Source organism: Myotis myotis, unplaced genomic scaffold, assembly GCF_014108235.1.
Source record: "Myotis myotis isolate mMyoMyo1 unplaced genomic scaffold, mMyoMyo1.p scaffold_m19_p_2, whole genome shotgun sequence".
Taxonomy (NCBI): Eukaryota; Metazoa; Chordata; class Mammalia; order Chiroptera; family Vespertilionidae; genus Myotis; species Myotis myotis.
The window spans coordinates 166,542,930-166,569,895 of NW_023416324.1; the positions used below are offsets into that span (position 1 = coordinate 166,542,930).

Here is a 26,966-nt window from a genome sequence, read left to right on the forward strand (position 1 = left end):
TTAGAAAGGTTTGACATGAGTTATTCTTAGGTCTGTTCTCACGTCTGGTCCCTCCCCCATCCACCAATGCTTTAATTCCACCACACCCAAGACTCCTGTTCTGGGTTAAGATTTGCCCTCCAAAGTCACTTTTATTAAAAGATAAACATATCTTGGGAGAGGTAATACATTAAACCACCATCAGTCTCATCCTAATTTGATAATACTAGAAAAGAGCTCATTGTTTTAAAACTATTACTAGAGGACAGGACATAAAAGAATCAGGAAACTAAATTTAGAAAAAAAAATGAATGAGTATTTTTAGATTATGGTATCTGGTAGGAGACATCCATTACCCTCCCTCCCTCAGGTCCACTAGAGGAAGGGAGATACCATAAGATTGAAAAGAGAAAAGTCAGGGAACAAGGAAGAAGAAGAGAAAAGATCTCTCCTGGCTCTGATTGCAGTACATGACCCCTTCTGTTACCACTATTCTTAACCCTGCAGCTAAACTGTAGAGTATTTTTGGCCCTGGGGTAAAATCTAAATCTGTTTAATAGGCTCAAGTCTTTCGTTGAGTCTTCTGTCCCTTTACCTATCATATTAAAGGCCCAGTGCATGAAATTTGTGCACAGGACAGGGTCCCTCAGCCCGGCCTGTACCCTCTCGCAATCCAGGACCACTGACTCCTAATCACTCACCTGCCTGCCTCCCTGATAGCACCTAACCACCTCTGCCTGCCTGCCTGATTGCCCCTAACCACCTCTGCCTGCTTGCCTGATGCCCCTAACTGCTCCCCTGCTGGCCTGATCACCCCTAACTGCCTCTGCCTTGGCCCCTGCCACCGTGGCTTTGTGTGAAAGGATGTCCGGAAAATGTCTGGTATATCCAGTCCAATTAGTATATTACCCTTTCATTAGTATAGATTCCTAGTTCCTTTATGGCACTCACCCTCAGTGTTTACTTGAACTTTTCCTGTATCTAATGCCATGATGTCATTGGCTGCTTGTGTGTTTTGTAAAGCAGTGCTATGCTACAATGTCCAATAAAATCTTAGGGTATAGAGACCTGCAACCATTTTTCACCACATGCTGCAAACAAGAATTCTACTAGAAAAGTATTAAAAGTAATTTGTTTCATTCAACACATAATCAATAAAATGCAAGAATAAAATCACAATGCTCCTTGACTTACAATAAAAACCTTAAAAAAGTAATATGGGATATTGTTTTCTAAATATGGCCCCTTACACCTACTTTAATGATCTCTTTCTAGGTTAAAATCCTTGAAATACTTCAAAATCCACAGGGAACAAAGTAGGTAAAAGTAACAGCCTATTCTTGTTTGTCACAGACTTCTGATAAATGAGTCATTTCCAGGGAAATCACTGGATCTGAAACAGTGGAGCAAAAGCCCCCTTTCCCACCCATCCATGCAGGAGCAAAGGATAAGTGTGCACCCTCAAATGGCTTGTTAATCAAAATTCCTCAATCTACCTAGCCAAATGCTGAATTTCCCAATTTCTTTTCTGATCAGAAAAGGAGTATGAATTTAGATGTCAACCCTAACAATTTGGAGGTATTCTCATTTTTTTCAAAATCACATATAATCTGTTCTTCTTCCTTCTGGCAAATACAAAATAGCCACCCTCAGGGAAAAGGAAACTTATATTTATAGTATAAGATAAAAAATAATGTGATTTTGTTAAGATCCTCTGCTGGATCACTAAAAAGGTTACTGATTCTTGTCCAAACTGCCACAGAAAAATCTATGCTAGTAGGAAGAAAAATTTCCTTAGCTCAATGATGAGATAATATCAGTACGCAATTTATTAAAGAGCCCGCCATCCATCATTGGAGTTTGAAACAATAATGATGCATTGAAAATAAGTATTTATCCCAGGGTGTTTCCTCCCCTTCCCCCACCCTCGCCTCACAGATTTCTTCAGTCCCAATATCTCTTCAGTAAATTGTTAATAGTATTTCGCTCTTTGTCTTTTTGAAAACAAGCCCAGGAATGAGAAGGCTCCAGCAGCAGCTGTCACTAACCCAATGGTGCTTATTGCTCTGTTGGCCTATAAAGAAACGACAAGCAAACAAAAACACATTTTATTCTAAAGGCATCTCAGTATCCTAAACCCAAGCTTTAGGTTTCTTCTTTTTTAAAAAATATTTTTTTATTGATTTCCAGAGAGGAAGAGAGAGGGAGAGAAAGATAGAAACATCAGTGATGGGAGAGAATCATCTATTGACTGCCTCCTACAAGCCCCCCACTGGGAATCAAGCCCACAACCCGGGCATGTGCCCTGACTGGGAATTGAACCGTGACCTCCTGGTTCATAGGTCGATGCTCAACCACTTGGCCATTCCGGTCAGGCTTTGGTTGCTTCTTAAACTGAAGACCCATCTTAATGTACAGTGAATAAATTTAAAGCTCAATGCAAAATTTAAATTTTGTATGAAGATGGAATTTGTAATTTTTATAATTATGAAAAATATATAGATAAACACACACACACACACACATAACCCATGATCACAATCCTTACCAATCATTACTCATGTTTTGCAAAATTTGAGAAGTTAAAAGTGATTTGCTCAAGGTCATAAGGCCAGACTTAGCTATAAGTTGACTCTTGAACACTGTGTTCACCTTTTACACAATCCCACCCCATAAACACACACTGGTTTGGTTGGATCTATACCATGGTGAATAGTGTGTGTGTGTGTTTGTGTGTGTGTGTGGGGGGGGGGGGGGAGGTGTTTTCCCTGACTTAAGAATGTTTGTTAGCAAAATAATTCAGGGATGTGATCTGAGCTAAATATCTGTAAGCTCTTATTTGGTAGATTCCATTTGTATTCTGATAAACTTGAAAAGAAATCAATAGTAATGTTAATTATCATGTCAAAAATTAATTTCCCATGTAGACAAACTAAAATAAACCATTCTCAAGCTCAATTGTCCATAAAAGAGTTCAGACAGTTATAGCTTTAAGGGTATTAATCATCATCATCATGAGGGATCTAATGAATATTCATGGTTTTCATGGTAATTGACTGGTATTGCCTTCCATCTGCATGGGTTTGAGTACAATTTTATGACCCAACGGTCACATCCAGATACTTCTGTATCAGGTATTCTGGAAACAACAGGTGTTCTCTAGAATTTAAGGATCAGGCTCCCACACAAAGCAAAACCTTTTTCCCAAGGGACTCTGGAGGCCTGCCCCAATCCGGGAAAGCCTGACTCAGCTCACATTTGCGCATGCCCTCTGTCTGGCCCCAGGCCCCCCTCACCCATCCTGTGAGCCTGCCACCCCCATGTTACTGACACAGGCTGCCTCCCTAACTGGGCCACCCTGCTGGTAATGGGCAGAAAGAGCCCTGGCCAGGAAAGGAGTGTAATGATAGACCCTTCCTGTCACCATCCGGTGGGCTGCAGGGACAAGGCCTAAGATAGTAACCCCCTGATCTGCCACCTTCCCCAATTGCCAGGGAGAATGGCACTGGCAAACAACAGACAAATCATATTTTAGTTTATAATTCTAATTTTGTTTGTTTGGTTTATTTATTTTATTTGTAATTTTTAATTAGTCGCTACCTAAGTTATTTCCCAGGAGAGAGCCAGAAGCTTACAGTTACTCACATAGCACCTGGGTTGCAAAAAGGGGCAGGGAGAGATACAAGACACAAGACAATATCAATAATCAAAGATAAATCAAGCCCAACCTTCCTACAATTCCAGGCAGATGCTGAGCTCCCCTGAAGGCTTAATACAGGAAAATGTGGCCGACAATGCAAAAACAGAAAAGTGCCTTCTGTGTCTTTAAACAGAGGTGTCAAATGGCCGTAGGGTCCAGCCCTGGAAACACTCAAGGTCCTGTGGGTAGGGGGTGGCCCAGCTAGATGCAGACTTAACTCACTGGGTATTCTTCAGCCACTTAGAAACACAAGATGTGAGAGAAATCCCATAAACCTAAGAGGCCTGGGGAGGGGACAGGCAAGTTGATCCTAAACCAAAGATTGCACAGGCCAGACACAATAATACTAAAGCCACTTCCATCAGTGCACACGTTTTCCCAAATCCCAAACACTTATTTCAAGTTGCAGTCTAGATGGCAAAATCCCATGGAATTTGGACAATCCCTTGGAGTTGCATATAATGGGATCTGATCTGTGAGGCTATAACATCAAGGGCTGTTCTCGGTGAACCACACGAACAAGAGCTTTTACTTTATGGCTTACTTAGGATTGATTATAAAATCACCAAACCTGACTCAGCAAACATCGGCCTTATAGGGCTCTCTGTCTGTGGGCCACAGTAAAGGCCTCATTCTGAGGATCTGTATGTGCCCACTGAAACCTTAGCTGAGTCTGGAGCGCTATGTCAGACACACTGTAGCTGGATCCCAGATGGCTGCAGACTTGATTGAGTAGCCTCTTCCCGGGGACCCTCAGGCTGCGGTACTGGGTAGTGCAGTACAGTCAGGTTGTGCTGTGTCTCCCCTTGTCCAGGCCTATTCAAGGGTCTTCCATCTCCCACAGAAACAGACACATTTTATTAGTTGTTCCAGCACAACAGCGAGAAATGTTGATATCAGAAATTTTAAAAAATATAGAAAAGAAAAGCCACAGACTGGGAGAAAACTTTTGCAAAAGACAAATCTGATAAAGATTCTTATCCAAAATATGCAATGAACTCTTAAAACTCAATAAGGAAATAAGCAAGCAACCCAATTAAAAACGGGCAAATGATCTCAAATGACACATCACCAAATATGATATGCAGATGATAAGCATATGAAAAGATGCTGAGCATCATACGGATTCATGCCACGGCAAATTAAGATGAGATACCACTATGCACCTATTAGAATGACTAAATTCCAAAACACTGCATACGAGGTGCTGGTGAGAATGTGGAATGAAAAATGGCACAGCCACTTCAGAAGGCAATTTGGTGGTTTCTTACAAACCTAAACATATTCTTAGCAGACAACCCAGCAATCATGCTCCTTGGTATTTACCCAAAGGAGTTGAAAACTTATACCCACCCAAAAACCTGCAAAAGCCTCCAGAACTCTAAGAAATAAAGGTCTTGTTTAAACAACCCAGACTATGGTATTTTGTTACAGCGGCCCAAGCTGACAAAGACATCCACACAAAATCCACACAAAATCTATTTATAGCAGCTTTATTCATCGTTGCTTAAACTTGGAAGTTACCAAAATGCCCTTCAGTAGGTGAATATACATCCAGATAATGGAATATTACTTAGTGATGAAAAGAAATAAGCTCTCAAACTATGAAAAGACATGAAGGAATTTTAAATGCATATTTTAACAGTAAAAAGATCAGTGGTTACCAGAAGTTTAAGTGGAGGAGGGGTGAATAGGCCTAGAGCACAGAAAACTTTAGGACAGGGAAAGTATTCTGTATGATACTCTAATGACATAATTTGCCAAATTCTGTAGAATATACAACAGGAAGAGAGAACCCTAATGTAAACTATTTTTATAGGAGGAAAATGTTTCCTTTACCCATCTTTGGTTCTCAGATGAGCCACTGTAATAAAAGACAGGTTATAAAAGACAAGAGAAAAACGCAGTATATTGACATATACATCTCATATATACATGAGAACCTTAGAGAAGGGTAACTCAAAGGTGTGGCTAAGAATTCAAGCTTGTATACCATTTTCAACAAAGAGCAGACATTTGTAGATAAATGATAGGACAAAGGAAAGCGGTTTTAGGCTTCCAAGGAGAAGCCTAACTGTAGGAAAGTCAACTCATGAGAAACTAATGGTAAATAAATAGTGGCTAGTCAGTAAAGTTTGTCATACAGATTCCTCTGATGCCCCCTCCTGGCTGATAAATGTCTTACCTTAACCACAGGTTGTCCCAGTGATTAAGTTTTGTCCTTCCTACTAGAGAGAGGAGGAGGGACACCTGTGAAAATTTATGTCTTGCTTTTAGGCAAATAGGGGAAAGGGATTTTTGTGTATCTGCTTCTTCTCAATGCCTTCAGCTCAAAATAATCTTTATGCCAAAGTGATATATTTGGGGGTGACACATTCTGCTTTCTGTCACTATAGACTTTGGTGGATAATGATGTACAAATCTTGGCTCATCATTTGTGACACATATACCACACTGATGTGGGGGATGGATGGTGGGGAAGGCTATGTATGGGTGATGGGCGGGGAGATATAAGGACTCTATACTTTCTGCTCAATTTTGCTGTGAACCTAAAACTGCTCTAAAAAATAAAGCCTATTAATTTTTTAAAAAAATACGGAAAAGTACAAATTAGAAAAAAAATAGGGCCATATCCTACCTACCTTTCTCATCTTTTTAAAATGCATCTACAATGTTGTCGTTTTTAATTGGAGGGAATACACAGCCATTCCCCAAGAAAACTGTTCTAATGTCAAGACCCATAAGCCTTAAGGGGATCCAAAACTCTAATCTAATACTAGCTATTACTAGTAATAATACTATTAATTATTGACAATAACAAAAATAATTCAAGTGTTGTATTTCCTCTTAGATCAGCAGATATTTTACTAAAGAGTGCCAAGAAAAATCTATAAAATTCCTAAATAGTGCAATTAATAATATCCAGCATTCCTTAGGATTGATGATAAGCAATACCGAATGCTAAGAAAGAAAAAAGAGAGAGAGAGAACCCATGGACATGGACAACAGTGTGGTGATTGAGAGGGGGGGGGCAGGTGGAAGAGGGCATAGAGGGGATAAATGGTGATAGGAAAAATAATAAAATGATACATAATGCTAAGATATTTCAAATATCTCCTATAATTTACAAAACAACCTCAATTTATAAATTAGGAAACTGATAAACAATGAGCCTCAAGTCACCCAGCTAAGTGATAAAAATGGAGTTCTATCTCAGGTCAGCAGAATTCCAAAGCTAAGGTGGGTTCTTAAGGTTGTCACTGCACCATCTTCATCAGAACTTGTTAGAGAAGAGTTCTACTGATTGTTAAGGGATGACTGATTTTTATGGGTCTTGATTGAGGGTATGAAAGGTGAATTGTGTATATATACTCTGTGTTCTAGCTCAGAAAAAATTTATAATTCCATGTGAGTAGTACATTCATTACGTTAATGTATTTTCTAAATTAAAAATGAATTTCCAATGAAATCACTTCCTAATGAAAACAAATGTATCCTTTCTTATTTTTCACCTCCCATTTTCCTCAGTTTCCATCAGAAGAATTTTAACCTCCTTCCTTAGAATAGATGTTTATATAACTGGCCCATCATTGCAAGATACTGGAAGCCTTTATGTATTCACTAGAAGCCCAGTGCACAAAATTCGTACACGGGGGGTCCCCTCAGCCCAGCCTGCACCCTTTCCAATCTGGGACACCTTGGGGGATGTCTGACTGCCGGTTTAGGCCGATCCCAGGGATTGGGCCTAAGCCGGCAGTCAGACATCCCTCTCACAATCCTGGACCGCTGGCTCCTAATCACTCACCTGCCTGCCTGCCTGGTCACCCCTAACTGCCCCCTGCTGCTGGCCTGGTCACTCACAACTGCCCCTCACCAGCCTAGTTGCCCCTCACTGCCCCACTGCCAGCCTAATAGTCCCCAACTATTCCCCTGCCAACCTGGTCACCCCCAACTGCACCCCTCCCCACCAGCCTGGTTGCCCCTAACTGACCCCCCTCCCCCCTGCCAGCCTGGTCATCTCTTACTTCCCCCCCTGCCAGCCTGGTCTTACCCAATTGCCCCTCCCCCCATACCCCCACCCCCGCCGGCCTGATCATAGGCAGCCATCTTGTGAAGGTGTAAGGGTTAATTTGCATATTACCTCTTTATTATAGAGGATTCTCTACACTTTAAAAAATCTTTAGGCTAAAATATCAGTGATGGAATTGAGTTGGTGGGATGATAGGTAGAAAAAGCAATTGAATCAAGCATACTTTTAGTTGGAAAGCTGCCATACTACAAAATAGTGGAGGTAAATGACAAAGTTGTTAGCTACTTTAAAAATAAGATCTTGAGAACTGTGGCTTGGTAATATAGCTTGATATCTTATATTGTGATTCCTCCAACTTTGTTCTTCTTTCTCAGGATTGCTGTGGCTATTTGGGGTCTTTTTTTATTCTAGATGAATTTTTGGAGAGTTTGTTCTAGATCTGTGAAATATGCCATTGGTATTTTAATGGGGATTGTATTGAAAGTATAAGTTGTTTTGGGTAGTATGGACATTTTAATGATGTTGATTCTATCAATCCGTGAACACAATATGTTCTTCCATTTGTTTATGTCTTCCTCTATCTTTTTTTCAATGTCCTGTAGTTTTCCGAGTACAGGTCTTTTACCCCTTTAGTTAAGGAATAAACTTAGGTACCTTAATTTTTTTGGTGCAATGGTAAATGGGGTTGTTTTCTTTAGTTTCTCTTTCTGTGATTTCATTATTGTTATATAAGAAAGCCATAGATTTTTGCGTCTTAATTTTGTATCCTGCTACATTGCTGAATTCATTCATTTATTAAGTCTAGTAGGTTTTTGATGGAGTCTTTGGGGTTTTCTAAGAAACCATCAACAAAACAACAAGAAAGCCCACTGCATGAGAGAACATATTTGCCAATGCTACTTCAGATAAGAGTTTAAATTTCAAAATTTACAGGGAACTCATACAACTTAGCAAAAAAAAAAAAAAAAAAAAAGATAAACAATCCAATCAAAAAATGGGCAAAGGACCTAAATAGACACTTTTCAAAAGAGGACATACAGAAGGCTAAGAGACATATGAAGACATGCTCAAAGTCACTAATCATCCGAGAGATGCAAACCAAAACAACAATGAGGTACCATCTCACACCTGTCAGAATGACTATCATCAACAAATCAACAAACAACAAGTGTTGGCGAGGATGTGGAGAAAAAGGAGCCCCTGTTCACTGCTGGTGGGAATGCAGACTGGTGCAGCCACTGTGGAAAACAGTATGGAGTTTCCTCAAAAAGTTAAAAATGGAACTCCCATTTGACTCAGTAATCCCACTTCTAGGACTCTATCCCAAAAAACCAGAAACACCAATCGAAAAGGATATATGCACCCATATGTTCATAGCAACACAATTTCCAATAGCTAAGATTTGGAAACAGCCTAAGTGCCCATCAACAGATGAGTGGATTAGGAAACTGTGGTAGATCTACACAATGGAATACTACACTGCTATAAAGAAAGAAGGAACTTTTACCATTTGCAACAGCATGGATGGAACTGGAGAGCATTATGCCAAGGGAAATAAGCCAGTCGGAGAAAGATAAATATCACATTATCTCATTCAGATATGGGATATAATGATCAACATAAACTGATGAAGAATAATAGATTCAGAGACAAAGTAGCACTGAACAGACCATCCAACCTCAGAGAGAGGGAAGGGGGGTGGTTAGAGCTAAACCAAAGAACTTGTATGCATGCATATTAGCATAACCAATGGACATAGGCACTGGGGCAGTGGGGGCTTGCCCTGAGTGGCCGGGAAAGGAGGCATATGCAATACTTTAAACAATAAAAAAAAGGTCAATTACTCCATTAAAAATAATCCAAAAACTCTATGAATCAAAAAATCTATTTAAAAGCACAAAATCTCTTTGAAATTAGCATTACAAAGAGATAGAAAACATTTTACAAACCCACCAAGATATGTCATCAGTTGGCCTCTGTCAGCTAATGAAAAAGAATATTAGAATTACCATCTGTTTTTGGTAAATTAACTTCCACTCAAAAAAGTCAACAATCTTTCCAGCATATTATTTTCAGTATATAAGCTTACTGGTTTAAGACTGCTGCATGGTGGGGTAATGGGGAAGGGGGGTGGATTCTAAAAGACAAAAGGCAATAAACGAACAGAAAGCTATGGTCTTGATTCTGCTTCAAATCCCTTCTACCCCAAATTTATAATATCCATGTTTAGTCTCAGTTTGGTCATTAACTTGCTGCATGACCTTGGACAACTCAATTCCCTTCTTGGTCCTTCAGTGTTCTTGTCATTTTGTATGAGGCCTGGGAACCTTCTCATAATCAATAGTTACCTTTTCCCCCAATATAAGAAACTCTTATATCTTAAAGAAAACTCACCTGCTCTGAAACTCCTTCTCCATAGCGAAGCAAAGTCACAAAATGCTCACAGTTGTTGACCAGTACGTCATACTCCACCTCCTGTCCAATAACAAACTCTGACCGTTGCATGACTTCTTCCATGGGGAGAGGGGGGTATGTTTCATCATATTTATTGTTTATTCTATATGTGTCATTGCCTGCAACATCCTTCAAGAGCTGCATCTTCACCAGGGCCTTTCTGCTGAATACAGACTTGGCGCTTGTAAATGATGCAGGAATGCCACCCTCTATAAGGAGAATTCTGGTTAGCAAGCTGCAGTGACTCTGCCCAGTGAACTTCCATGCCATCTAAAGACTTTGAAAGTGCTGGGGTAACTGAACCCATCTCTGTTCCAAATGTATCATCAAACCAGAAATCACTTAACTTACCAGCCTAGGCACTCATTGTAATTTAACAACACACTTATTCAATAATGTATGATTGAGAATGCAAGACGACTTTGGAAAATTTACATCTCCCCGAGAGTAAATTGGGTAAGTACCCCTTCTTGAGTAATAAATTCTCTATCACTTGGTAGCATTATTAGAGATCTTGGTCCCTGTCTCTGACATAGTTCAGATGGGACCATTGCCCATGTTTTCTGTAAAGCGGGCTCTTTTTCAGCATGTGAGCCCTTCCCAGCTAATATTTTTGGGCTTGAGCAGTAGTGCATTATGATTAGTAGGGTGTCTAAGCGGCATTCCTTATCCTTACCTCAATTTTACACTTATTCTTTCAACTATGCTTTAATTTGGGTCCAATTTAAAACTTGCACAGTTACCCCATTCCTCTGATGGGTGAACTGAGGTCAGCTGGAGTTACTGCTTTTGTTTTGTCAGTTTCTTTGGCCAAGAAACTAAGTCCTGAACCTGAACCTGACCTAGTATGCACTATCTGCTACATGTGGCCTCAGGCTGTGGCTTCACCACCTGTTATAAGGCCTCATGCCCTGTCACTACGTCTTAGCTGCCTCTATGGGTTAGCATTTGCCTAGACTGCCAGAGACATTTGTATCCTGGCCTGTCATAGTCAGTGTCCGAGGCTGGACAGGCAATTCCTCAGCGTTTAGCTCTACCTCCAGACTCCGGTCTCTCTTCATCTGTCCAAGATGCTATGCTTGGCTATTGTTCCAATAAATCATGAGAGGGAAGGTCTGTATAACCAGCGCTTAGATACTTTTCCTTTTAGTAATGACTAAAAGCAAACTTTCTTTCCTGCTCCTCCTTTTTCCTATCTACCAAGCTCCTATTCATTGGAGCAGCATTTCCAAATCTTACACATTGAAAGTTCTTACACTTACAACATATTCTACTTAGAATTATAAAACTTTTTTTTTACTAGTCTGATGTAATCAATTTGCAGATGAGGAGATTGATGCTTGGAGAGCTAAATTGACTTGCAAAATATCACATGAGTAGTTAACAACATAAATGGGAATTGAATTTCAGTCTATATAATCATTGCTCAGTGTTTGGACCACATCAATATGAAACTTATGACATGACAATAAAGAAACAGCACCAAAATCTCATATTATTTCCCAGATGTGAACATTGCAGGAATAACATAAAAAGTTGCTAAGTGTTAATCCCCAACTCTGCAGAAACTAGCAGCTCTGTATCATAAATGTCATTTTATTTATCATTTCCATTTTCAATATTCTAGAACAAAAAGCAACTATCTCAAAATATCGCAAAAACTACTTCAAGAAAGTAAGATTTAGCCATATCAACACTTTTCTTAAAAGGTATTTTTAAGGAAAAAATACAACAGGTTATTTATCTGCACATATTTTTCCTAATAAATTAATTTGTGCTCATTTATAAACATGTAGAAAATGCAGAAAATACAGCATAAACATGTAAATATAAATATTCCACCATCCTGCCACCTAGAAATAACTGCTATTATTTTTATGTGCTTAAATCTTTTTTAACACAATATAAAGGTGCATGTATCTGTGTGTATTCATGGGTGTGTGTATCTGTGTGTGTGTGTATATATATATATATATGTGTGTGTGTGTGTGTGTGTGTTTCAAATTGGGTTTTATATTGCATGTTACATTTTAATCTAGAATTCTCAAATAAATATTATATGAGGATCATCTCTCATACAATTAAACATGTCCAGAAATGTGATCTTTTTAATGGCTTTTATAGTGGCTACTAGAGGCCCAGTGCACAAATTTTGTGCACTGAGGGGTGGTCTCACAGCCTGACCTGTGCCCTCTCGGGGGATGTCCGACTGGCAAGTTGGACATCCTTAGCACTGCCATGGAAGCAGGAGAGGCTCCCACCACTGCGCTGTGCTTGCCAGCTGTGAGCCCCGCTCAGGGCTTCTGGCTGAGCAGCGCACCCCCTGCAGAAGTGCACCAAGGGGCAGCTCCTGCATTGAGCGTCTGTCCCCTGGTGGCCAGTGTGCCTCATAGCGACTGGTTGTTCTGCTGTTCAGTCAATTTGCATATTAGCCTTTTATTATATAGGATAGTTTTTGGCTATTTAGCACCTCATCCCTTCACTGCTCTTTCTTTATGGAAAAAACTCTATGTAGGCCAACGAGCATCCCATTGTCCTGGGCATAGTGATGGTCCAGCAATGGGTATGGGACGCCCACTGAATGAATTAGAGTCATTCTCCATGATTCTTCTAACCGCAACAGACAAGGATTAGCTATCTCTTCTGTTGGGTCACCAGATTATAAGAATGAGAGTCTAAGGATGCTGATGGTCATCAGTTCCACTCCTTAGAGCAGGGGTCCTCAAACTATAACCCGCAGGCCACATGCAAATACAAATATTGTATTTGTTCCCGTTTGTTTTTTTTACTTCAAAATAAGATATGTGCAGTATGCATAGGAATTTGTTCATAGTATTTTTTTAAACTATAGTCCAGCCCTCCAACGGTCTGAGGGACAGTGAACTGGTCCCCTGTTTAAAAAGTTTGAGGACCCCTGCCTTAGAGAGACAAAGCCTGAGAGAATGAAGACAACAAATAGAAAAAAATACAGATGTTAGATAGAGTCTTAATAGTGTTCAAACCTCTCATTGTAGGCAGTCCTGGGGCCAGCACCATCTCTACCCTTTCTATAGTTTCCCTTAGTGAAAAAATGAGTTATCTTTTTGTTTAAGCTAATTTGAGTTTTATTTCTGTTACTTGCAACTAAAGAATCCTGCCAAAACACAGATGCCTAATATTTTGCGGCTAAATAGTAATTTGTTTAACCATTTTCCTATTGAATGTTAAGTCATTGTCTATTTTTTTTAAACCATTATAAGTGAGGTAGACATGAACACCCTTATACAGAAATGTTACATTTATCTCTTTTAGATATTTCCCATGAACAGGTTCATAGAAGTACAATTATAGGGTAAGAGCATAGGAACTCTTTTAAGACTCTTAGCACATCTCATTAAATTGTTTTCGTGAATTAGCTTATCAACTTATATTTCTATCAGCAATATCTTTGTTTTCATTTCATTGTACCCTTATCAACAATGATTGTTGCCGTTTTTTAACCTGTGCTAATGTGATAGGCATAAAATCTGTCATTTTATTTGACAATTCTTAGATGACTAAAAAGTTAAAACCTTTAAAGATGGGTGTTAGCTGTTGCTTCCTCCTTCTGCAAATTGTTCATAATTCTTCACCTAATTGTTTTTTGGGAGATTGGGGGGTTTTCTGTCCACTTGGCCTGAAATACTCTTTTCCCAAATATAATCTGCTCAGTTTTCTCCCCTCCTTCAAGTTCAGAAACGTCACTTCTCATGAGATGTTCCTGACCACCTCACTTACAATCACAGTACCCCTGTCCCCTGCCACTTCTGTTCTGCTGCTATGATTTATTTTCTCCATATTATTTACCTTTACTTATCTTTATTCTTACATTGTGCTCTGTTCTCTCTCTCTCTTCCCCCCAACTCCTCTAGAATATAAACTACACCATGCAGGGACTGGTTTATGTATATCCAGCATCTAGAATAGCATTTGACACATATTGAGTAATCTATAAATAAATGTTAAAGGAATTGAGAAATTAATCTGTATGCTATATAAAAAACAGTGACTCTTGTCATGGTTGTGGCAAATATTTTTCCCAGGTGATTATTTACTTTTTAATTGTGTTTTTCTTTTTTTAACCAGAAGGTTTACATTTCAATGTGAATTGGCCTCTGTGATTTTTTCAATGCCACTTCGGTCTTAAAATGTTCTTCCCTAAACCTAGATCAGCTACATTTACCTGCTTTCTATATTGTAGTTTATTTAATTTTATGATATTTTTTCTGGTAATAAAAAACAAACAAACAACAAACTATAAAGCTCCCAGGAGCTGCTGGAAACAAACCTTACCCAGCGGTGTTAAGTTGATAACGTAACCATCACCCAAGTACAGGGCCCAGTGCTGATAGCCAGGACGAAACACTTCAATCAAGTCCCCTGGCTGGGGGTTGCCAGGGTAGGTCAAACTAAAGTCACTCACCGCCATCTGTAATGACAGACATAAAGAAAATCTAGCCAACATGACTTGACCAAAGAAAATCAGTTTAAGACTTCCATAGAAGCAATGGGAGACAGAATTTATTGGGATCACACTCCTTATTAAAGACTTAGACTCACAGCCAGACCGGTTTGGCTCAGTGGATAGAGCGTCGGCCTGCGGACTGAAAGGTCTCAGGTTCGATTCCGGTCAAGGGCATGTACCTTGGTTGCAGGCACATCCCCAGTAGGAGATGTGCAGGAGGCGGCTGGTCAATGTTTCTCTCTCATCGATGTTTCTAACTTTCTATCCTTCTTCATCGATGTTTCTAACTTTCTATCCTTCTCCCTTCCTCTCTGTAAAAAATCAATTATATATATATATATATATATATTATATATTATATATAGTGCCGAACTATGCTGTGCCTGTCTAGGCATGCTGGCCGCTACCCACTGCATAACAGTGAATGCCCTTTGTCACCGTGACAATAACAATGACCAATAATATATATATATATATATATATATATATATATATATATATATATATATATATATGTATAGACTTAGACTCATGCCCTGGTCTGCTTCTTTGAATGATTCCAACACCGAACTATGTGTGCACAAATGGACAAGAGGAGAAAGACTTTGTCTGCTATTGCTTAATTGCTTGTTGCAATGCTTTTCTTCCTGATCAACCCCAGGGCCCCTTTGTTATAATAAGCATCTTATAATTCTCTTTAAGTGCAAAAATTTGCAGATAATATTATTTACCTACAGACAAAATTATCAAAAACATTAATATGATGCCATGTTTGGAATAGAAACAGGAAGGACATTTATATCAATATCTGTTTTACTATGTAAATAACTACACAAAAAGACATAATAAAGTATCTATGTTCTTGCACTTTCTGAACATGAAAAAGTCAGGATTGAAAAGCAGACGATGAGAGGTCTTTCATATAGCAGCATAATAAAATCAAAGAGGTACGGGAGGCTACTAATATTCTGTGCAAAAAAAAAAATACTGTACTGCAAAACTTACTTTTGAGTTAATTTAAGCAGACATAAGTTCTAGGCTTGGATGAGTGTCCAGTCAGATATTCAGGCATCTAATAGGATACAGGATATTTACCCCTCGTGCCGAACTATGCTGTGCCTGTCTAGGCACGCTGGCCGCTACCCACTGCATAACAGTGAATGCCCTTTGTCACTGTGACAACAACAATGACCAAGATTTCTCCCCTCCCCACCATTGCCCTGCTTACTGTCTGATTCTTCACTTACTGATTCCAGAACCAGTACAAGGTGGTCAGCTTTGAAGTGGGGTAATTTGGAAGGTTGAGGAACTCATCATAATGATGAACATGTCTGAAAAGTCTAAGTTTGACCAGATTTTTTTCCTTGTAAATCAATACTTTTCAGAAAGAACATATGTCTCTTAAGTTTATTTTTATGGAAGGTTAACATTTCTATCTATGGCACAGAAGTCTAATGACTCAACAAGAGGAAGTTACAAACATTGTTCAAAAATCAAAAGGAGATTTAACGTGAAATCCATGTTGAACATCTAATTGACAACAGTGTTCCTCATCATCTAACATAGATGTGTACACTCGTTTACAAAATAAATCCAAGTGCCAGAAAGGGAAACTTCCAAATCATCAAAATTATAATCATAATAGCATCAGCTAAGGACTCAGAAGACAAACCATTATTTTCCTGGCACTCTCAAAGTCTTTTTTACAGCAGTTAATATTGGGAGGGTGTTTTCCCAAGTATTTGTATGCCATCTGTTGAAAACTTCAATCATCACACTGGCACATGAACGTGGCCCATAGAAACTGTCCATCTGTTGAAAAATAACTATTAAAAACAACTTTATGGAAATCATTAAGTCTAACCACCCTGTCAAATATGTTTGAGCCTTTTTAATATGGCAGTTCCCAATGTGGCCACGTGGGTACTAAAAGGAAAAATAGATAATATACTATGATATAAACAAACACATTTCCAATGAATAGGAATCAGCAAGCACACACAGCTGCCTTCTAGAATGCAGAGACCTAGCCAAGCTCACAATAATAACCATCATTTAAACAGCACTTTGTAGTGTAACCTTTTTTTTTCAAATGCACTATCTCAATTAACTCTATTTTTTTTAAAAAAAACTAAAACTATTTGAGTTCATTTGTTATTAACCCATTTTACATTTTTTTAAGTGACCATAGAAAATGCCAACTTTTTAAAAATACCCACTAAATCTTTACATTATAAAATATAAAGGAGAGCCCTGGCCAGTGGGGCTCAGTGGTTAGAGTTTCGGCCCATGCACCCAAGAGTGGTGGGTTCGATTCCCAGTCAAGGGCACATACCTGAGTTGTAAGTTTGAACCCCTACCCCAGTAGCTGCTCATGCAGGAGGCAACGGCTCAATTTGTCTCTTTCATATCGATGTTTCAATGTTTCTCTCTCTCCTCTCTCTCTCTTTCTCTTCCTCTCTCTCCCTCTTTCTCTCTCTCTTTCTCTCTCCCTTACTCTGTCCCTCATTTCCACTCTCTCTAAAAAGCAATGGAAAAAATATCCTTGAGTGAGGATAAAAATATATATATATGGGAGAATAACTAGACGAGGTGTTAAAAATATGAGCTCTTGTCTTAGGTCTTTTACTTGCTAGTTCTATTACTTTGGGAAAGTCATCCAAATTGTCTGAATCTCAGTTTCGTCACTCTGAAGGCAGGCATAAGAAAGCCTAAGACAAGCTGTTGCAAATAACCTTTCATGAACTGGCTGAAAGCTATTGCAAGTACTTTGTGAACTGGCAAGAGGTAGGCAGGTGTATGGTAGGAGAGGTCCGGCTGTTTGTAAAGGTTGAAAGATGGGTCCATGGCTTACATGTGATTTTAGTTCCTTATCCTCTCTTTCAGCCACGATAATTCTTTAGAATGGATGATTCCACTGCAAAATGTTAATATATTTAACACATTTTAAATTCTGACATATACCTTGTAAACTGGTTTATGAAATGTGACTTCATTGATTTCATGAAGCCTGTCATATTTATAAAGAGGGATGACAGGATAACAAGAAAAACATTTCATATAAGTACATTCTCAAGAAACGGAGAGAAGAGCCTGAAGGCTAACATTAAAGGGAAAGTGATTTCTGACACCGAACAGTTGGAAAGACACTTCAGATATTACCTGACTCAGTGCTCTTCAAGCTTGGTTTTAGGAGTGGGGCCCTTATCAAATCAAACATCAGAGAGACCATCAAAAACCTAAACATGAAAAGCAGCCCTGCCCTGGGTGAAGCCAGGGAGGGGCCCCATCTGCTCCTTACTGTTCCTGCTCCTGAGGCTCTTGCGACCCCAGACCTTCCACTTTCAGGAATGGATCCTGAATGACACTTATCTAGTCCGAATGCAACCCCCTCACTTGTAAGACAGAGGAAACAGAACCAGGAAGGTAATTTGTCTTGCCCAAGGTTATATACTATTTTCCAAAAGATTTTTAACACATCATTTTGCTGGAGCAATTGGACTTTCACTGGGGAGGGGGGGTGCGAACCTCAAACTAAGTCTCACACCTTATACAAAAAGTGATTCAAAATGGATCATAAACTTAAATGTAAAATGTAAAACTATAAAGCATAAACAAAAACCACACCAGAGAAAATTCTCAGGATCTAGGGTCAGCACAGAGTTCTTAGACTTGGTACCAAAAGTACTACCCATAAAAGGAAAGACTGACAATTGGATGTGCTCAAAATTTAAAACTTTTGCACTGCCAAAGGTCTGTGAAATGGACAAAAAGACAAACTACGGAGTGGGAGAAAATATTTACAAATCATATATCCAAGAAAGGACTCATATGAAGATCATATAATGAACTCTCAAAACTCAGGAATAAGAAAGCAAAGAATATAATTAGAACTTAAGCAATATACACAAAGGCACATTTTATCAAAGAAGACACATATGTCAGGTAAGTCACTAGCTGTTATGGGAATGCAGATGAAAACCATGGTGAGGTAACTACACACCTATCACAATAGCTCAAGTAAAAAATATTGGCCACGAAATGCTGGCAAGGATGCAGGATAATTGGGTCACTCATTAATTGCTGGTGAGAATATAAAATGGTACAGTCACTCTGGAAGAAGTCCCTCAGTTTCTTTTTTTTTAATCTTTATTGTTGAAAGTATTACAGATGTCCCCTTTTTACCCGTTAACCCCCTTCACCCTGCTCCTGCCCTCCCCTGACCTTCTCCCAAATGATCCAGAAACTGCACTCCTAGCCATTTACCCCAGAGACTGAAGACAATGAAGACTCATCTTCACACAAATATTTATAGCAGCTTATTCATAATAGCCAAAAACTGGAAAAAATCTAGATGACCTTCAGTAGGTGAATGGTACAGCCATACTCTGGAATACTACTACTAAGAAATAAAAAAGAACAAGCTATTGATACCTTCAAGGACCTGGATAAATCTCTACAGAACTATGCTGAGTGAAAAAAAAAGCCAATGCTAAAGATTACATAATGTATGATTCTATTTGTATAACATTTTCAAAATGACAAAATTATAGAAATAGAGAACAAAAAGGATGAGAGGGAAGTGGGTGTGGCTATAAAAAGGCAACATGAGAGATTCTAGTGGTGATGGAAATGTACTGCATCTCCATTGGGTCAATGTCAATCTCCTGGTTGTGATTTTGTATTGCAATTCTGCAAGTTGTTACCATTGAGGAAACTGGACAAAGGTCAGTGAATCTCTCTGTAGTATTTCTTACAACTGCATATGAATCTACACTTACCTCAAAATTAAATATATATATATATATATATATAATTTTTTTTAAAGACCAATGCTTTTTTTTTTTTTTTTTAAATAGAGCACAGAAGAGAACCAATATGTGGAAGTTACACAAAGGCAGTTTTAAGCCATATGTTAATAATATTTTCTTTCCTTGAAGATGATTCAATAATGAAATGGAGTACCTTGTGTAGATAGCAGGTTCTGTCACTGGGAATATTTAAGCACAGTCAGGGTTGATAAAAATAAAATTTCCTTGGCAGGGGTGGGAGGAGGGGGCATTAGGGTAATGAGGCCTTCTAAGGTCCCTTTCACCTGTAACATTCTCTCATTCTATTTTCCAGAAACTGTGCTAGATGTAATCCTCAAATCAACATCACAAAATAGATATAATCATTTCCTGATGTGCACAGCAGTTCAGGAACTCATCCAAAATCACACAGCGGGAAAGAGCAGAACCCACAGCTGGACTCAGATTAGCCTACCTCCAAGGTCAGGCTCCTATCCTGACTGCTTCTCCCATGCACGCTATACGGCCTCCCTGGCTGACATTTCAGCATCCCTCCTCACACGCTGCTACAACTGTCAGCTGATTGTTATGACCACCATTTTACAGGTGAAGACTCGGAGACTCAGATGAGTTAAGTGTCACACCCAAAGTCACACAGGTAGTGAGGGACAGAATTAGATTTCAGTTCCAGGTCTGTCTTCTTATTCCAGACTGCATGTTTCTGTTTTATACCTGATTAACATCATTCACCAAAGGAATTGCTATATTTCATCTTGTCCCTCTTCCCAAATACCCCATCAGATAGAGAAGCCACAAAGCACACAAAATATATATTTCATATAAGAACGTGCAAAGTTTCTAAACATTCATATGTGGAACCAGTGAGTGATGACAATAGAGCCTTGCCCAGACTCAGGCATTATAGACCTTAGGGAAGTGCCTATAACGTGTCTGGTTTGGGTAATTTGATTTATCTGGATCCTCCTGGATCCTCCTCCCCATTTCATTCACGTACAAGTATGTAATGTAGTGTTTCATAAGTGATAACACAGAACCAATTAAAGATGCATTTATAAAGTCCTCTACTGCACTGTGTCTGACCTTTAAAGTAAAAATACTTCTTTTGAACAGTTCATCTGCACAGAATTGTTTGACGAGTTTATAATAAAGAATGGCAGGAAGGTAGGTCTGTAATCTTTGTACAGCCAATTTCCCCTTTCAACTGCCGAAACAGGCTGCCCTGGTTATAGCTCCATGTTGGTCCCTGGGGATGCATCAAAGAAAGTAACTGCCCAATGCACAGAGAGAGACAGGCTGATTAACTGCTGCTCCTGTCCGTGAGGCCACCTATGTTACAGGAATACCAAGAGCACTTTTTCACAAACTACTCCCAAGAATGCTATGGAAGTCAGAAACACCATCACAAGCTACCCCTAGAGCCCAACAGTCTCCCAGTTCAATTTGGGCCCTTTCCCACTCCAGCGGCGTTTTTCATCCACAGCCCGGCTACACTGCGATGGCTCCGTGAAGCCTTGTGCTCCCAGACTGGCTCATTCACAGACGCTCAGAGCTGCAGGGATCCCTGGCCCAACATCTTCACTCTAGCTGAGGGTTCACCTTCCAACCAGGTGACCCTCTGCACCCACTGCACTCTCATTCTCTGCTTGGAATCCCCCCAAAGCTCCCCACTACCGACACCCCAATTGTGCCCTCTATAACTGTGAGCTTCTTATCCCTGTGTTCTAGGCAAAGCAAACCTTCCTCATTCCTCACACTCACCTGGAGTTTGGTTGCTCATACTGACCTTCCTACCTGGAATGCACTGCCCAGTTCCAAATGGCTCACTCTGAGATCAGGCCAGATGCCACTCCCTCCCTGAGTTTCCCCCCAGTCAGCCAGAATTTCCTCCGAGTTTGCACAGAGCCCTGTATCAGGTGCCCATTGCGTTTCCGCTGCCTGCATCAGGTCCTGGTGTCTGAGGATTGTGTCTTCTGCTGGAGTTGGAGGGCTGCTTCCTGTTTGTCTCTATCCCCCAGTCCCCTGCTGAGAGCCTGCCACAGATAACTGCCCAGAGTGGTTGATGAAGGAGGGAGGAGTTGCTCCGCCAGGAGGACAGAGCGGCTGGGGTTCCAGGCACTAAATCATAGTCACGGTCCTGAATGCACCATCCATATTTCCAAAACCTAATCTTTTATAATAATAATCACTTGTATTATTATTCATCTCCACTTTGGTGAGGACCGTGTGCTTAAAAACCTTGGTAAGCCAGACCCGGTTTCTAGTCCCGGTTCTGCCACTGAATGGAGTGTGACTTGGAGAAGTGACTCTTTCCCGAAGAACTCTGTTCTCCCATTTGTAAGTAAGTAAGTAAGTAAATAAATAAATAAATAAATAAAGTAGACGCTCTCTCTGGAGCCCCTCCCATTATAGTTGCCTCAAACAAGTTTGTCTGTGAACCTGGAGGCCCTCCCTCCCTGTCCCCAGCACAGCTCACTCTTAGGCAGGTCGGCTTTCCCCCACGGTGGCAGTTGCAGGGATCCTAGGGTAGCTGGCCTCACAGCTCCTGCCCTCCTGCTAACGGGCTGTGGGCGGACTCCGTCTGCTCCTGGTAGGTCAAGGCAACAGCAGCCGACTACCAACCCAGGGCCACCTCCGGCGCCAACGCCAGTCTCTGCCCGCCCCCCCCTCCCCCCCGCCGCACCGCGTGGAGACCCCTCCCCCCTCCCCACCCCCGCCGCGTGGAGACCCCGAGGTGCCAGCGACACAGCAGGACACCCCCTTCCTTGCGTCAATGGCCCCCCTCACAGCCAGCCACCCCGCCACCCCACACTCTTGCCGCGTCCTCCTCATCCCAGGAGCACTGATGCCACACCTCCCTCCGCACGCACAGATAGCCACCAACCCAGGGGTTAAAACGCAGCCCTGGCGCCCTACCTAACCAATGACACCCCTCCGGGCCACTGGGACATTCCGGTGACTATGATAGCTGAGGTTATAAAGTTAACTCGTCTTCTTGAGCCCACAAATGCTCGTGTGCACCACGAATACACTACACCCACTAGAAGTACGCCCCTTCTAGCTCTCCACAAACTCCTTCATGCCTGTGGAAAAAACCTGGAAAAATCCCGGTCCCTGCGCCCAAAGAAAACATTAAACATTGCAGCCTTTGACTCAGCAAAGGTGGGAGGAAGGACTGGCCTTAAAAAACCCTCCCTAAAAAAAAACCAAAAAAAACAAACAAAAAAAACCAACCCTCCCAGCGATGTGCTTGTCAGCTGATCCAGCACCCACAGGCTGTGAGGACACACAGGGACCCTGCTCCCTTTGGACCCCTTCCTGTCACCACCATCCAACTTAAAATCAACTTCAGATTGGGATAGGGGGAGAAAGGAGAAAGCAGAAAGGAAGGATGTGGAGGCCCCTGTTCCCCTAGACCTCCAGGTACCAGTTTCCCCAGGGGGAAATTTACCTGGCTCTGGATGGGGCCTTCATCAGAGACAAGACTCTCTCCGGCAGCTCATTCCCCTTCCCACCTCCCTGCCCTGTCCCTAACAGCAGCCGGCTTCTGGATAGACAAGCAGAGCAAGTCCCCTATTCAGTGTGACTTGGGTGCATGTGACAGAGCAGGGCCTGACTGCCTCTCAGGCCAGGTAGGCCAGCAGAGGCCTCCAGGAATAGGGCCATGAGTTTAAAAATAAAGCTGGGCCATGGAGAGTATCCTTTTCCTCAGTGCTCAGAAAGGGAGGCCAGACACACTCAGCAGCTAAGTAAGGACGCCTGGCAGGCTGCTGGCTAAGAGCGCGTTTTGGAGCACTGCACAGGACTTCTCTGCAAATAAGTCACAACCTAGATTTTCACTCTGATGTAAATGGAATCTCAGCTAAAAGGAAAGATTCTTTCCCCCGTTCTAATTCAAAGGCTGAAATAGCTTGCTAATTTTATGTGTTTTGTTGCAATGAGAGAGACCTACCTAAAAATGGCAGCAGCTTTTATAAAGGAATCAGGTTCTGTTATGAAGGTTAAGGGTGTATCTGCGTGGCTTTTGGCATCTTTAGAAAGACATAGAAAGCATGTGGGATCTAGATACAATTATTGGCAAAGTGGAAACTAGAACACTTGAGAGGTTGTAGCTTCGTTTTATATGAGTTTCTATTTTTCTTCCACGTTCCCTATTTAATACAGTTTTGGTTCTAGATTGAATCGGACATGCTTTTCAATACCCTTTTAATGTCTCAAAGAGAAAGCCAGAAACATGCATTTGCTTTGTGTACCCCAACCGTTTCAGTGTAGTCATCACTGAAGGAAGTGGTTCATGATTTTATACAGGAGAGTTACTGTGAGCACTTATAAAGCCATCCTGCTTATGAGCTAAATTTATTATGTTTGCCAGGTTAATCTGTTTTTCTCTAATCGGGCACTTAATCATCCAGTCTCTTCCCTATATTATGGATTCATGAATGTCAACCGAGAAAGGTAGCTCAGTCAGGGCAAAATGATAAATTGTCTTTTCATTTTGGGGTATTTGTGACTAAATGCATCACAGTAGAATTAAAATGAAATAAATCTTGTATTTTTACTCCTAGATCCCTGCCAGGTATAGATAAAATGCATTTGATTAAGAGTGACTCCAGTTTGATGCCTGAATGGAATTTGTAGGAGAAACAGACAAAGCTTCGTAGTTCGGGAGAGCTCTGAGCTCCCCCATTTCTATAGATTGGAGAGGTAGTTAATCACTCATAGGTACTCTATGGATGAAGAGCACAGAACTAACATTTCCATTCAGAAAGAATGAGGAATTAGTCTCATGCAGGAATAGCCAAATTTGTCTGAATCTAGAGTTGTAATTCTGGGATCGCAAGGAATGCACATGGTATGTGATGAGAGGAGATGTTAGGTTACAACCTAACAACAAGTTCCTGCTCTTTTGGCTCTTACACTAAAGGAAGCACCACCTGGGTGGCACTCTGCCTAGTTGGGGTGATAGGTTGAAACATTGAAATAACCACAAAAGAGATGACTGAGTCACGTTTGATGTTGAATAAATAAAGTCCACATTCCAGTAAAAGCACTGTGAGGTAACAAGTCATTATTTGCCTTTTTAGCACCTGGAGACAAAAACCAATTGGCATTGTGTAATGTTAGAGAGTCCTCAAAAAAAACCAAAAAACACAAACAAACAAACACCCTATTTTAAGATGCTCATTTTACAATTAGCAAAGTATTTTCATGTCCTTTATTTCATTTAATCTTCACAAGAAACTCATATTCAGGTCCTGGCAGTTGCTCTGAGTCCTGAGCCATGGGGCTCCTCACCTCAGGGTCTGTGGGGTAGGACCCAGAGCAGGCCTCTTAGTCAAGAGCTCCTCTCCCCCAAATCCCTCTTTTATCAGACAGTAAAAGCAAAGTCTTCCTTTTAGACAAAAAACAATAACATTTAAAAAAAAAAAACCACAAAAACAAAAGACCTACACCTACAAGGTGAATGAGACAAGTGCAAAAAAAAAAATAAAATAAAATGATCTTGTAAATATCTAGTGGTCTTAACAGAGATATTTGCTGAGGTAATTCAGAGGTTGTTGGCTGCATGAGCATAAGAAGTGAGATTTGGGACAATCGTTCAAATAGTTCCAAGTCCACCCTCCCAATATCTATACTGTTAAAATAAAAGCTTTTTTTCTTGACTGGACTATCCAGGCAACACATCTGCTCAGATTGAATATTTGAACAAATTGCTCGAGGCTTCCATTCAATCAGCATTGTACATTCTTGATCAATATGATTGGAACTAGAAACCTGTTTCCCTACAGAGTCCTCGTGTAGTGTGCATCCAGGCTATGTGATATCGCTGTGACTGCTGCTTCCCAATGGCTATGTGCACTTGAAATTACTAAGCCTGGTAAGTTAGGTTGAGCTGAGTCTCTGGAGCAGTCAAGGGGACAGATGGAGAAAAGGATGATTTAATGGAGCCCAGGTCAGAGGCACAGAGACTTATCAGTACATGACAAGGAAGGAAGGAAATGAGTATGCCTTCTATAGAAGAAGTTGCCTGCACTCTGTACAGGGAAAAGACAATGGAGAAGCCATGAACAGTGAGTCAGGAGCCTTGGATTCTAATCCCATGCCACTTGCTAGCTTTGTGACATGGGACATGTATGAAATGGGAAAAATAATAAAATAGCCTGCCATTTTCACAGATTTGTAAAAAGGTCTTTTAAAAATACAAAGAGTATAATATGTATAAGAAAGAATAAATTCACACAATGCAATATACAGATGTTGTATTATAGTATTGTATAGTTGAAACCTACATAATTTTATTAGCTAATGTCACTTGAACAAATTTACTAAATATTTTTTTAAAGACAGAATAAATTCAAACTATGATTGGTTGATAGATACAACACAAGGGTATCCTTAGAAATGACACTTACATTTCACCATATTCAGGAAGAGAAATGACTAAATATATACATAATATTCCTAGTCCTGCCTACCATATTTACCTCTTTCCATTTCAAATTCCCAGCAAGTTGTTGTATTTATTCATTGTAACATTTACATAGCACAAATAACTGTCACTTTTAAGTGACACTGGCAATATAGTTAAACCTTTATTTTCTTTTATTAGTCCAATAAATAAAAGCACATCACTAAAAAGAGGCCACAAATATAAATGGTTTAGGGACTTTGCCCTAAGGGGAAATTATAAAATGCATTTGGAAACAGGTAATTCTGACTTGGTCCTCTGTAAAATGCTAAATTTCTGCACAAAATCTTAAAACACAAGTGTTTACAGGACTCTTGGTGACAAGAAGAACTATAGTAAATGTGCCTTAGCACTAAAATTCCCGTATCCATGGAAACCTGTGAAGTTCTGTAAGTGCACACACATGTGGCCTATAGTATTTATTGAAGGGCTGGGTGGTAATCGGTGGGTGACTGCGCTCTGAGGGCTGTCAGGTTGCCGGGAGCTGCTTGTCACAGGCTGGGTGTTTTCCCTGCTAAATGCAATTACAGAGAAATTCAGAAATCTCAGACATTAAGGAGGAAACACACACACACACACACACACACACGTATATATTTGCATGTACTTATATCTCCCAGAAAAGAGATTCTTTTTTCTGAAAGGCTTGAGAAATCAGCAGTGTTTCTTTCTCCCCCTCCATTTGCTGCTCCATTTGGAAACTCTCTCAATTTTCCATGTGTGCCGATCCATATATTCCTTGAATGTTTGGAGAGAATGCCACCAGTTTCAAAAGTATTCCTAGTCAGTGTTTCCTAATGTATAATGAATGGCTTTAAAAAGCAAAGAGCACAGTAATATTGGAGGGAAAGAATCATCTACAAATATCTGAAGTGTTTATATAGCCAAGAGCCAATATCCTAATAAGATAAAGAAGTAATGCTAGTCAGAGAGGCATATTCACACAATGCTGTATTTTGTAAAATATATTTTTATCTCATTTACTCCTTATATCAGTCTTGATGAGTATTACCCCCATTTCCCCTTCCACTGCTGAATCTTTG

General features: G+C 40.3%; 1 protein-coding gene across 2 annotated transcripts; it reads right to left on the reverse strand.

Moving 5' to 3' along the window:
- Positions 1 to 1,783: 1,783 nt before the first annotated feature.
- On the reverse strand, positions 1,784 to 22,996 carry PLAAT1 (phospholipase A and acyltransferase 1). Of its 2 annotated transcripts, none has more exons than XM_036347025.1 (4): positions 22,906 to 22,996; positions 14,475 to 14,610; positions 10,104 to 10,372; positions 1,784 to 2,053 (listed from the first exon to the last, which is right to left on the reverse strand). In XM_036347025.1, the coding sequence occupies exons 2-4, from the start codon at positions 14,608 to 14,610 to the stop codon at positions 1,952 to 1,954; spliced, it is 507 nt and encodes a 168-aa protein (XP_036202918.1). In that variant the 5' UTR covers positions 22,906 to 22,996; the 3' UTR covers positions 1,784 to 1,951. The 2 variants fall into 2 exon arrangements, with proteins under 2 accessions (XP_036202918.1, XP_036202919.1); XM_036347026.1 differs by lacking the exon at positions 22,906 to 22,996 and adding an exon at positions 21,931 to 22,008.
- Positions 22,997 to 26,966: the final 3,970 nt, after the last annotated feature.